At 39.8% G+C, this 13,689-nt stretch overlaps 1 protein-coding gene and 2 long non-coding RNA genes across 3 annotated transcripts; 1 reads left to right on the top strand and 2 right to left on the bottom strand.

Annotated features, from left to right (window-relative positions):
- Window positions 1-539: 539 nt before the first annotated feature.
- LOC141058083 (uncharacterized) lies at window positions 540-3,869 on the bottom strand. The gene is made up of 2 exons (XM_073554232.1): window positions 3,032-3,869; window positions 540-652 (listed from the first exon to the last, which is right to left on the bottom strand). Exons 1-2 carry the CDS (start codon window positions 3,761-3,763, stop codon window positions 638-640), a joined length of 747 nt encoding a protein of 248 aa, XP_073410333.1. The 5' UTR covers window positions 3,764-3,869; the 3' UTR covers window positions 540-637.
- A 589-nt stretch (window positions 3,870-4,458) lies between these two features.
- Window positions 4,459-4,899, bottom strand: LOC141058082 (uncharacterized). Its single transcript, XR_012222096.1, has 3 exons — window positions 4,758-4,899; window positions 4,595-4,666; window positions 4,459-4,508 (listed from the first exon to the last, which is right to left on the bottom strand). It is a non-coding gene; the product is annotated as an uncharacterized lncRNA (long non-coding RNA).
- A 4,607-nt stretch (window positions 4,900-9,506) lies between these two features.
- Window positions 9,507-9,928, top strand: LOC141058081 (uncharacterized). The gene is made up of 3 exons (XR_012222095.1): window positions 9,507-9,629; window positions 9,721-9,792; window positions 9,879-9,928. It is a non-coding gene; the product is annotated as an uncharacterized lncRNA (long non-coding RNA).
- Window positions 9,929-13,689: the final 3,761 nt, after the last annotated feature.

Raw genomic sequence — 13,689 nt, 5'->3', positions numbered from 1 at the left:
TGTCCTGGAAAACGCGGTATCCACCGCTTGTAGCCTGGGTGTACAAGGCCCATGATGTGATTGCTAAATAGGCGGTGGGCGGGACAGCCTCAGATTGACTGGGCCGCGTCACCGGAAGTGACGTTGCCGCCCATGTAAACGTGAGATCAGGCATAAAGAAACAGAGGGGCGTGTTGTGGGAGGTAACGCTGGACTGCACAGCGATTAACCATGTGTGTAACAGCTTTCATGCTGTCAGGGTTCCTATATTGGGAGGGAGCTTGTAGGAGAAAGAGGAGAGGGAACGCTCATGTATCAATCAGATTGAGTGGAGGCTATGTGTGAAAGACATGAACTGTGTATGAAATAATGGTAAATAACTAATAAATTAGTCATTGGGGATGATATGAAAGTGTCACACATGTATTGTACAATGATTAAACCAGTGGTGAAGGGGAATAAATTAAAGCTTCCTGTTACAAAGTGAGGAGGGATATATCTATTGATATTATAGAAAAAAAAGGAAAAAGGACACAATTGAATATAGGAATCAAAAGGTAGTCTAGATATGCTGATAAGTAAAAGAATTAGCTTGAAGGAGGCAGGGAGGGAGAGTCCGAGGGAGAAACAAGGACAATCGGTGACAATTGCGTGTAGTTCAAAATCGACGACTCTGTAAAATTAAGAAAATATGTTAGTAATCCTGTAATGATAACATGACTCATTGACAAAAATAATGACCACCTAATTTCTACAAAATTGTGAAGAAGTATAGTCTTAGACCCATCATATGAAAGATAATAAATCATACTCTCTATTGAGACCTCTCGGTGTGAGAGTTTGTAATTCATGTATCCAGAAGGCCTCTCTTCTTTTCAAGAGTTGGATACGATTACCACCCCTCCGAGGAAAGGGTACGTGCTCAATAACACAAAATTTCAATTGAGGGATGGTGTGCCCAGCTGTAATAAAATGATATGGTAGGGGTAATAGTGTATTGCCACACCTGATTGTGGATTTATGCTTGCTTATGCGGTCCCTGATAGACTGGGTGGTTTCACCAATGTACAAAAGACCGCAAGGGCATTTGATCAGGTATACCACATGCGATGTATCGCAAGTGGAGTAGTCTTTAATTTTGTACGGTTTACCAGAGAGTGGGTGGTGAAAATAATCCCCTTTTAATACATTGCTGCATTGATTGCAATGAAGGCACGGATAAGTCCCTGTTTTGGGTGTGGAAAGAAATCTTTGTGTTGTTGACCTCACTCCTGGGCCTATATCTGCTTTAATCAGGGTGTCCCTAATGTTTCTGGGGCGTTTATAGCATGGTAGAAAGTTATGCTGAAATTCTGTGACCTCTGGATGAGCCTCCTTAAGGATGCCCAATGTCTCCGTATGGAACGGTGTAAAATCTGTACATACGGGTGATATGTATGAACGAAGGGTAGACGTCCTGAGACTCCACTGCGGTTTGGGGCCGGGGGTTGTCGTGCTTGATCAAGTAAACTTGAAGGATAGCCCCTCGAGCGAAATTTCTTATGCATCTCATTTAACCTAATATGGCTAACTGACGGATCAGAAACAATCCGTTCAACCCTCTTGAATTGTGATATTGGTATGGATTTCTTGGTGGAGGGAGGGTGTAAGCTCTTGTAGTGCAACAGACTATTCCGGTCTGTGGTTTTGATGTGTAGGTCAGTGCTCAAATATCCCTCCACACTCTTGATGACCTTAGTGTCCAAGAAACTCACCACCTGTAAATCCCTAGTCATGGTAAAGGCTAGACCTAGCCAGGCCATATTCAATTTATTATAGAATATGTCTAATGTATCAGCCGACCCTGTCCAAATGCAAAAAATGTCATCTATAAATCTTTTCCATAGTCTACAGTGGGTTTTAAAAAGAGGGTCAGGGTAGACAATATCCTCTTCAAATGTTGCCATAAATGTATTTGCATAAGGGGGCGCGACATTAGACCCCATCGCAGTCCCCTTGGTCTGTAGATAGAATGTATCGCCAAAGAGGAAATAATTTCTGGTGAGAACGAGGGTAAATAATTCAATACAGAAGTCAATCATGTCCCTATCCAACTCAGATCTCAGTAAGCATCTCTTTACGCAATCAATCCCCAATTCATGTGGAATTGATGTGTATAAATCTTTTACATCAAAGGAGACTAGAAAAGAGTCCCCAGGGACAGGACCCAAATTTCGTAGAGTTTTAAGAAAATCCCCTGTGTCTAATAGAAAAGAAGATGCTTGTCTAGTGAGAGGGGTTAGAATTTTTTCCAAAAGTATGGATAGTGGTGATAAAATGGAATCTGTTGACGCCACTATGGGTCGGCCCGGAGGACACTCCAATCTCTTATGAATTTTCGGAAGGATGTAAAATACTGGAGTGATGGGATCTGTTTTGATCAAAAAGTCACGTGTCTTAATATCAATTATGCCTCGTGTAGTGTAATCTGTGACTACAGAATATATGCAGTCCCTGATACTCCTCATTGGACCATGAGGAAGGACTGCATAAACAGAGCTGTCATTTAATTGGCGCAACACTTCATGCATGTAATCCTGTTTGTCCATTACAACTATTGCTCCCCCTTTATCAGCAGGTTTAATGATGATATTGGGATCTTGACGAAGTGCCTCCAAAGCCTGGAAGTCCACCGTGTCAAGATTGGGGGAGACGTGAAGATCGCCTCTCTCAATGCCTTGACGTAATTTTAGGAATGCCTTATCGATAAATTCAATAAAAGATTCGACCGCATGCGAGGCCGATGGTGGCCGATAGGTGCTCTTGTTACGAAGTCCCAAGCGATCAATTGAAATAAGGCATGGTGTCATGGGTTGAGGTCTGGGTATCTCCTTGTCCTTATTTGCAAAATGAACCAGTAGTCTGATGCGGCGGTAGAATCGCTGCAGATCCATGTCCATTTGAAATGTACTGAATTTGAAAGAAGGGCAGTAGGACAAACCCCTCTGGAGCAGATTATTTTCTGCTATGCTAAGGGACCTGGAGGAGATGTTGACCACTAGGGATTCCATACCTGGGATCTCGTTATCCTGTTCGTATCTGGATCTCTTCCTCCGTTGGCTGCGGCGAACTCTCTTCTGCGTGGACGTCTTCTTCGCTGGTCTAAAAAATACGAGGAGCGGTATTCCCTTCTATCGGTTTCAGAACCCGATGTGGATGGATCATTCGAGGATTGTTGCTCAAGCCTAGAGGAGGTGGAACGAGAGGTACTGTTATAGCACCAGTGATAAACCCTATTGTTATTGTAGTCATCTGTGTCCCTTTGGAACTTAATCCTCTTTCTCTGTTCAGTGTCTCGTTTATGTTGGTCAATAATCCCTTTAAGTTTATCCTTAAGGGAGGTGAGTTCTTCGGATGTACTAGAAGAAGCCAATTGTGACTCTATATTTTTTATATTGTCACGGCTCTTGTTAATGGATGTCTGCAGGTGCTCGACAGTAAGAGTCATCAAATCAAAGGAGCATTTGTTTAATATCTGCTCGAATATCTGGCAGAAGTCAGCGGAATCACTAAAAAGTGTCGGCCTTAACGGGACCCGTAGTCCTCTTGGAATGCATTGGACTCGGAGATACTCTGATAGTGTTGCACAGTGTAGCTCAAGATTCGTCTGGTGTCTTAATTCACGCTCAAGGTCTTTCCCTCTCGTCTCCTTGGGTGGGACTTTGAGAAAATCACTAGAAAAACTAAGCTTGGACAAAATTGCATTAGTTTCTTCTTGGTTGTATGAGAAGGTAAGGGAGGACATAGTAGCCAGCGTGCACACGTAAGGGTGAGTAAATCAACAAGTATATCGTGGCACTACTGCGTTGGTGCACAAAAGAAGGTTCCCACACCAGTGTAAATAATGAAAGAAATTTTTGGCACTCAACTTGTCTCAAAGTGAAGATTTTATTTGCAGTCTCAAATTTAGACGTTTCGGCTTATACAAGCAAGCCTTCATCAGTATGCTGCAAATCAGATACAGGTATAGAATACAAGTCAGATGCTACATAATGTACAATCAATATGGTTCAAACATCAAGTAAATACCAAAATAAATATTCAAAAAAGTGCAATAGTGATGGGAGGGATGGGTTGAGGTATTAGGGAAAAAAAAGGAAAAAGGCGGAAGTATTGTAACCTACCCAGACTGCTCTCTTGGAAAGATTTGCAATGTATCTAGAGTAAACAGTATATATATGTGAGATAATCGTATCAATTGTGTAGACGAGAAAGCGTAAACTAATCTTAGATTTGTTACTACTCACTTAATATCTAGTCACCACTATATTGATGGTGGGGATAGTGCGATCCTTTTTTAAAGATTATCCTTGCGTTTATCTTGAAAAGATATAATGAAATAAAATAAAAACAAAGAAAAATTTCCACAATAAAGTGCTGCCATATGGTTGCACCTTGATAAAGTGCTAAGTGTATGTAAGATACCAACCGGCAATCATTTGTGGCTGGACTAGCAGGAAGTAATTCCATAAGAGGTTTAAATAAGAGGTCTGTAGATCAAAACAAAGGATGAGAGGAATTCACTCAATATGCTTCAGAAATACATGATCATCATATCCCATATGTACCCACTCACTTGGTGTTAAGTCTGTTGTCGCTTAGGACTCAATGCTGCATAGGATCAGGTATGTCACTCTGAGTGATGTAGCTGTATGGGACGATATATATAGTGCATGAGGGGTTAAGTCTCCCTGTAAACTATTTACATGTCTGAATGCACGCAGAGGAAATGTGCTTACCGTTAGTGGGTGGCGGCGTAATGTGTCCTGGAAAACGCGGTATCCACCGCTTGTAGCCTGGGTGTACAAGGCCCATGATGTGATTGCTAAATAGGCGGTGGGCGGGACAGCCTCAGATTGACTGGGCCGCGTCACCGGAAGTGACGTTGCCGCCCATGTAAACGTGAGATCAGGCATAAAGAAACAGAGGGGCGTGTTGTGGGAGGTAACGCTGGACTGCACAGCGATTAACCATGTGTGTAACAGCTTTCATGCTGTCAGGGTTCCTATATTGGGAGGGAGCTTGTAGGAGAAAGAGGAGAGGGAACGCTCATGTATCAATCAGATTGAGTGGAGGCTATGTGTGAAAGACATGAACTGTGTATGAAATAATGGTAAATAACTAATAAATTAGTCATTGGGGATGATATGAAAGTGTCACACATGTATTGTACAATGATTAAACCAGTGGTGAAGGGGAATAAATTAAAGCTTCCTGTTACAAAGTGAGGAGGGATATATCTATTGATATTATAGAAAAAAAAGGAAAAAGGACACAATTGAATACAGGAATCAAAAGGTAGTCTAGATATGCTGATAAGTAAAAGAATTAGCTTGAAGGAGGCAGGGAGGGAGAGTCCGAGGGAGAAACAAGGACAATCGGTGACAATTGCGTGTAGTTCAAAATCGACGACTCTGTAAAATTAAGAAAATATGTTAGTAATCCTGTAATGATAACATGACTCATTGACAAAAATAATGACCATCTAATTTCTACAAAATTGTGAAGAAGTATAGTCTTAGACCCATCATATGAAAGATAATAAATCATACTCTCTATTGAGACCTCTCGGTGTGAGAGTTTGTAATTCATGTATCCAGAAGGCCTCTCTTCTTTTCAAGAGTTGGATACGATTACCACCCCTCCGAGGAAAGGGTACGTGCTCAATAACACAAAATTTCAATTGAGGGATGGTGTGCCCAGCTGTAATAAAATGATATGGTAGGGGTAATAGTGTATTGCCACACCTGATTGTGGATTTATGCTTGCTTATGCGGTCCCTGATAGACTGGGTGGTTTCACCAATGTACAAAAGACCGCAAGGGCATTTGATCAGGTATACCACATGCGATGTATCGCAAGTGGAGTAGTCTTTAATTTTGTACCGTTTACCAGAGTGTGGGTGGTGAAAATAATCCTCTTTTAATACATTGCTGCATTGATTGCAATGAAGGCACGGATAAGTCCCTGTTTTGGGTGTGGAAAGAAATCTTTGTGTTGTTGACCTCACTCCTGGGCCTATATCTGCTTTAATCAGGGTGTCCCTAATGTTTCTGGGGCGTTTATAGCATGGTAGAAAGTTATGCTGAAATTCTGTGACCTCTGGATGAGCCTCCTTAAGGATGCCCCAATGTCTCCGTATGGAACGGTGTAAAATCTGTACATATGGGTGATATGTATGAACGAAGGGTAGACGTCCTGAGACTCCACTGCGGTTTGGGGCCAGGGGTTGTCGTGCTTGATCAAGTAAACTTGAAGGATAGCCCCTCGAGCGAAATTTCTTATGCATCTCATTTAACCTAATATGGCTAACTGACGGATCAGAAACAATCCGTTCAACCCTCTTGAATTGTGATATTGGTATGGATTTCTTGGTGGAGGGAGGGTGTAAGCTCTTGTAGTGCAACAGACTATTCCGGTCTGTGGTTTTGATGTGTAGGTCAGTGCTCAAATATCCCTCCACACTCTTGATGACCTTAGTGTCCAAGAAACTCACCACCTGTAAATCCCTAGTCATGGTAAAGGCTAGACCTGGCCAGGCCATATTCAATTTATTATAGAATATGTCTAATGTATCAGCCGACCCTGTCCAAATGCAAAAAATGTCATCTATAAATCTTTTCCATAGTCTACAGTGGGTTTTAAAAAGAGGGTCAGAGTAGACAATATCCTCTTCAAATGTTGCCATAAATGTATTTGCATAAGGGGGCGCGACATTAGACCCCATCGCAGTCCCCTTGGTCTGTAGATAGAATGTATCGCCAAAGAGGAAATAATTTCTGGTGAGAACGAGGGTCAATAATTCAATACAGAAGTCAATCATGTCCCTATCCAACTCAGATCTCAGTAAGCGTCTCTTTACGCAATCAATCCCCAATTCATGTGGAATTGATGTGTATAAATCTTTTACATCAAAGGAGACTAGAAAAGAGTCCCCAGGGACAGGACCCAAATTTCGTAGAGTTTTAAGAAAATCCCCTGTGTCTAATAGAAAAGAAGATGCTTGTCTAGTGAGAGGGGTTAGAATTTTTTCCAAAAGTATGGATAGTGGTGATAAAATGGAATCTGTTGACGCCACTATGGGTCCTTCCTCATGATCCAATGAGGAGTATCAGGAACTGCATATATTCTGTAGTCACAGATTACACTACACGAGGCATAATTGATATTAAGACACGTGACTTTTTGATCAAAACAGATCCCATCACTCCAGTATTTTACATCCTTCCGAAAATTCATAAGAGATTGGAGTGTCCTCCGGGCCGACCCATAGTGGCGTCAACAGATTCCATTTTATCACCACTATCCATACTTTTGGAAAAAATTCTAACCCCTCTCACTAGACAAGCATCTTCTTTTCTATTAGACACAGGGGATTTTCTTAAAACTCTACGAAATTTGGGTCCTGTCCCTGGGGACTCTTTTCTAGTCTCCTTTGATGTAAAAGATTTATACACATCAATTCCACATGAATTGGGGATTGATTGCGTAAAGAGATGCTTACTGAGATCTGAGTTGGATAGGGACATGATTGACTTCTGTATTGAATTATTTACCCTCGTTCTCACCAGAAATTATTTCCTCTTTGGCGATACATTCTATCTACAGACCAAGGGGACTGCGATGGGGTCTAATGTCGCGCCCCCTTATGCAAATACATTTATGGCAACATTTGAAGAGGATATTGTCTACTCTGACCCTCTTTTTAAAACCCACTGTAGACTATGGAAAAGATTTATAGATGACATTTTTTGCATTTGGACAGGGTCGGCTGATACATTAGACATATTCTATAATAAATTGAATATGGCCTGGCTAGGTCTAGCCTTTACCATGACTAGGGATTTACAGGTGGTGAGTTTCTTGGACACTAAGGTCATCAAGAGTGTGGAGGGATATTTGAGCACTGACCTACACATCAAAACCACAGACCGGAATAGTCTGTTGCACTACAAGAGCTTACACCCTCCCTCCACCAAGAAATCCATACCAATATCACAATTCAAGAGGGTTGAACGGATTGTTTCTGATCCGTCAGTTAGCCATATTAGGTTAAATGAGATGCATAAGAAATTTCGCTCGAGGGGCTATCCTTCAAGTTTACTTGATCAAGCACGACAACCCCCGGCCCCAAACCGCAGTGGAGTCTCAGGACGTCTACCCTTCGTTCATACATATCACCCATATGTACAGATTTTACACCGTTCCATACGGAGACATTGGGGCATCCTTAAGGAGGCTCATCCAGAGGTCACAGAATTTCAGCATAACTTTCTACCATGCTATAAACGCCCCAGAAACATTAGGGACACCCTGATTAAAGCAGATATAGGCCCAGGAGTGAGGTCAACAACACAAAGATTTCTTTCCACACCCAAAACAGGGACTTATCCGTGCCTTCATTGCAATCAATGCAGCAATGTATTAAAAGGGGATTATTTTCACCACCCACACTCTGGTAAACAGTACAAAATTAAAGACTACTCCACTTGCGATACATCGCATGTGGTATACCTGATCAAATGCCCTTGCGGTCTTTTGTACATTGGTGAAACCACCCAGTCTATCAGGGATCGCATAAGCAAGCATAAATCCACAATCAGGTGTGGCAATACACTATTACCCCTACCATATCATTTTATTACAGCTGGGCACCCCATCCCTCAATTGAAATTTTGTGTTATTGAGCACGTACCCTTTCCTCGGAGGGGTGGTAATCGTATCCAACTCTTGAAAAGAAGAGAGGCCTTCTGGATACATGAATTACAAACTCTCACACCGAGAGGTCTCAATAGAGAGTATGATTTATTATCTTTCATATGATGGGTCTAAGACTATACTTCTTCACAATTTTGTAGAAATTAGATGGTCATTATTTTTGTCAATGAGTCATGTTATCATTACAGGATTACTAACATATTTTCTTAATTTTACAGAGTCGTCGATTTTGAACTACACGCAATTGTCACCGATTGTCCTTGTTTCTCCCTCGGACTCTCCCTCCCTGCCTCCTTCAAGCTAATTCTTTTATTTATCAGCATATCTAGACTACCTTTTGATTCCTGTATTCAATTGTGTCCTTTTTCCTTTTTTTTCTATAATATCAATAGATATATCCCTCCTCACTTTGTAACAGGAAGCTTTAATTTATTCCCCTTCACCACTGGTTTAATCATTGTACAATACATGTGTGACACTTTCATATCATCCCCAATGACTAATTTATTAGTTATTTACCATTATTTCATACACAGTTCATGTCTTTCACACATAGCCTCCACTCAATCTGATTGATACATGAGCGTTCCCTCTCCTCTTTCTCCTACAAGCTCCCTCCCAATATAGGAACCCTGACAGCATGAAAGCTGTTACACACATGGTTAATCGCTGTGCAGTCCAGCGTTACCTCCCACAACACGCCCCTCTGTTTCTTTATGCCTGATCTCACGTTTACATGGGCGGCAACGTCACTTCCGGTGACGCGGCCCAGTCAATCTGAGGCTGTCCCGCCCACCGCCTATTTAGCAATCACATCATGGGCCTTGTACACCCAGGCTACAAGCGGTGGATACCGCGTTTTCCAGGACACATTACGCCGCCACCCACTAACGGTAAGCACATCTCCTCTGCGTGCATTCAGACATGTAAATAGTTTACAGGGAGACTTAACCCCTCATGCACTATATATATCGTCCCATACAGCTACATCACTCAGAGTGACATACCTGATCCTATGCAGCATTGAGTCCTAAGCGACAACAGACTTAACACCAAGTGAGTGGGTACATATGGGATATGATGATCATGTATTTCTGAAGCATATTGAGTGAATTCCTCTCATCCTTTGTTTTGATCTACAGACCTCTTATTTAAACCTCTTATGGAATTACTTCCTGCTAGTCCAGCCACAAATGATTGCCGGTTGGTATCTTACATACACTTAGCACTTTATCAAGGTGCAACCATATGGCAGCACTTTATTGTGGACATTTTTCTTTGTTTTTATTTTATTTCATTATATCTTTTCAAGATAAACGCAAGGATAATCTTTAAAAAAGGATCGCACTATCCCCACCATCAATATAGTGGTGACTAGATATTAAGTGAGTAGTAACAAATCTAAGATTAGTTTACGCTTTCTCGTCTACACAATTGATACGATTATCTCACATATATATACTGTTTACTCTAGATACATTGCAAATCTTTCCAAGAGAGCAGTCTGGGTAGGTTACAATACTTCCGCCTTTTTCCTTTTTTTTCCCTAATACCTCAACCCATCCCTCCCATCACTATTGCACTTTTTTGAATATTTATTTTGGTATTTACTTGATGTTTGAACCATATTGATTGTACATTATGTAGCATCTGACTTGTATTCTATACCTGTATCTGATTTGCAGCATACTGATGAAGGCTTGCTTGTATAAGCCGAAACGTCTAAATTTGAGACTGCAAATAAAATCTTCACTTTGCGACAAGTTGAGTGCCAAAAATTTCTTTCATTATTTACACTGGTGTGGGAACCTTCTTTTGTGCACCAACGCAGTAGTGCCACGATATACTTGTTTACAGGCTCATATCAATGGCCTATCTCTTGACCCACTTAAGAAAATTAAGATTAAATGCTGTGCCTTCAGAATTGTGAAGCAGTTTTGTTCAGTGCAGGAGTTTGTGTAACCAGAAGCCGTGATCTTCTGGCCCTTCTCTGTCACGGTATCCCCATGACATTATCAAGATGCATTAAACTGGAAAAAGGTTAAAACACATAGCTAAAAAGATGTCTGTATGTTAATCAATTATTAGCAATATTGTCTACAAATTTAGATAATGTGGAACAAAACAAAAGAAAGAAAAAAGACCGACATACAAGTCTAAAGTTGAGTGTGATAAAATATGTCATTTTATTAAATAATTATTAAAAAATCAGGGAAATAATAATGGGAACAAAAGTATATGCTTCAGTTGATATGATTTAAGGCCGCACATCCTCGCAGAATTTGGTAAATGGCAAAAAAAATTGTAATCAAGCAAAGTTGCTATGCCCAATAGAAAATAGTGAGGTGGTGAAATACAAGAATATATAAAAAATATATACTGTATATATAAAATATACACAAAAATTGTAAATGTTTGCAAAACCTTATTAAAAATACAAAATATTAAACACTAGTTGCAAATAAATCAACCATAAAGTGCTTATGAAAATAGAAAAAAAGTGAAAAATTGAGTGCAAAGATAGTGTCATTGCATATAAGAATTAGTGGAATCACAAGTGGACATGGTGTATACATACATTGGGAAAAGCAAACATGATGTAAAAATTAAAAAAACACAATATTACAAAAATGGAGAAGAGACACAACCTTGGTATATGGGAAAACAAAACAGTCACAATGTAATCAATGCAAAGTTAAAAGAAGTGCTTACAATGAAAATGGGGTCTCCAGGGATGGCGTGCCTCCTCAATCCAGTAAGACGAAACAATTTTTTTGCCATTTACAAAATTTTGTGAGGATGTGCGGCCTTAAATCATATCAACTGTCTTAGTATATACTTTTGTTCCCATTATTATTTCCCTGAATTTTTAATAATTAATTAATAAAATATTATATTTTATCACACTCAATTTTGGACTTGTATGTCGGTCTTTTTTCCTTTTTTTTTGTTTTGTTCCATGGTAGTTACAGGGTTATACATATTATTTTCCACTTGAACAAATTTTTCTTTATTACCTCCATATTGGTTTCACCATGTTTCCATTAGTAATCTTTTGTTCTGTTTCTTTGATTGAAATTTAGATAATATACACTTTTACTAATCTCCCTCAAAGTGGTCATCCAAATAAGATTACTCCAAGAGACTAATAGGCAATCCTAAATGATGTGAGAAATGTCTAAATGGTAACAGCACAAGCCGTACTGAAGAATAAAAGTGGAAAACCCCACTGTTCAGAATTAGAAAAACACAGATCAAGAAAATGTTTGTGGAAGGACACTACATAGTCCATAACAATTACAGTTACCTATCTCAAATTTGCCAGACAACTCCTGACTGCTTCTGGAAAAAGCATCCAGACGGAAGAAAAAGAACACTTCACATAAAACCAAAACCACATTCCAACTTTGAAGCATGGTGGAAGAAGTATAACAGCTTAAGGCTACTTTCTTACCTTATGACCTGGACACCTTGTAACCATTGATGAAGCAATGAATTCAAATGTGTATTAAAATATTTAACAGGAGAATGTAGGGGAAGCAGTCTATGACCCAACCCTGTGAAGACGTTGTAGTTAGACCTGAAGAAGGCAGTGCATGTAGGTTTTCTGAGAAAAAGGGATCAACCAACTGAAACTTATTTGCAGGGAGGAATAGTCCAAAATCCCCCTTAACACTGTGCCAATATTTTTTCCTGGCACATGAAACATTTGGTGAAGGTTACTGATGCTTAAGTGGGATCCCCAAATTATTATTAAAGAAGCACTGCCATCTATATTTTTTTACTAAATGTATGTAATGTAGTGTGAGTGTATTAATAGACTCACCTACTGTCCAGCAACATTCTTTTCTACTGAGAGACATCACCGCTCTACAGACTTGTCGGGTCACACTACGTCCTCATGACCAGGAATTGGCTATTACAATTTAAGCCTATGAAGCCTCAGAATGAGGCTCCATAGGCTTTCATTGTAAAAGAAACTTACGGCTCACACATAGAGCATGGAGTTAGATGCAATTGCGGTGACTTTACTGAGCATAGGAGAAGAACAGTGGACACTGGAGCGAGCACTTGTAGTTCAGTATATTAATACATTCACACTACATAATCCATGCATAACACGAATTTAACAAAAAATTAAGATGGAGGAGTGTTTCTTTAAGAATTTGTTTAATTCTTTCTCCTGGAGCTGTGCCTTCTTACTGATATGCTCATTTTAAACAAAAAATACTGACTGTATGCAAAATTTGACATATTGGGTGGAGGTTTGTGCCTGTTCTCATTTTGCTTATACTGTGCACAAAAATAAGATGATTATAGACTGTCAGGCATCTGGTACAGATAGTGATCAGCTGCACTTTATGAGAGAACATAGTGCTACCAAAGGGAAAATTGTGTCCATTTTGTCCAAGTGTTGTCTGTGGAAAAACAGACAGACTACTGTTGCTCAAAAAGGCTATTCATTTGACCGTTTATCTCTCGGACTGAATGTCGGCATGTAAAGAAATCGTAGCCTGCACTAGTCTCTTTCGTATTTTTGGTAAAACTTGCCTTCTCAAGTTCATGGGTGCGGAAAAAAATCATTTCCCATAAGTGTCAGCCATATAGCATCTGATTTTTATTGATACATTGCACTTCTGTAATGTAGGAAATTGTATTTGGTCTTGTAAATTTGAATAACTGTTGATGTATAAAAGCAAATGCCTTACAGATTGCATATTCATGACAATACAGATGAAAAATCGTCCATTTTTTCTCGTTGAAAATCAGATGACTTTTTTCTCTGTTGTGAACCAAGAGCCTAACATAGATGCTCTTTGGAGATGATGGAATAAATTTGAGTAGAATTTAATTCTACCTAAATTTTACAAAAATCTGCATTCGACAAAAAGCAGATCTTTTGTAATTTACTTCCTCATGGATTCAGTAAAATGATGGCTGCCTTCTGCCATT

The sequence above is a fragment of the Dendrobates tinctorius genome, unplaced genomic scaffold (assembly GCF_039654945.1).
Source record: "Dendrobates tinctorius isolate UK_male_01 unplaced genomic scaffold, ASM3965494v1 ptg000209l, whole genome shotgun sequence".
Taxonomy (NCBI): domain Eukaryota; kingdom Metazoa; phylum Chordata; class Amphibia; order Anura; family Dendrobatidae; genus Dendrobates; species Dendrobates tinctorius.
This window is presented reverse-complemented; position numbering and strand designations above follow the sequence as displayed.

Bases quoted from the DNA above. Each gene is read 5' to 3' on its own strand.
- LOC141058083 (XM_073554232.1), bottom strand. From the start codon at position 3,763: ATGTCCTCCCTTACCTTCTCATACAACCAAGAAGAAACTAATGCAATT.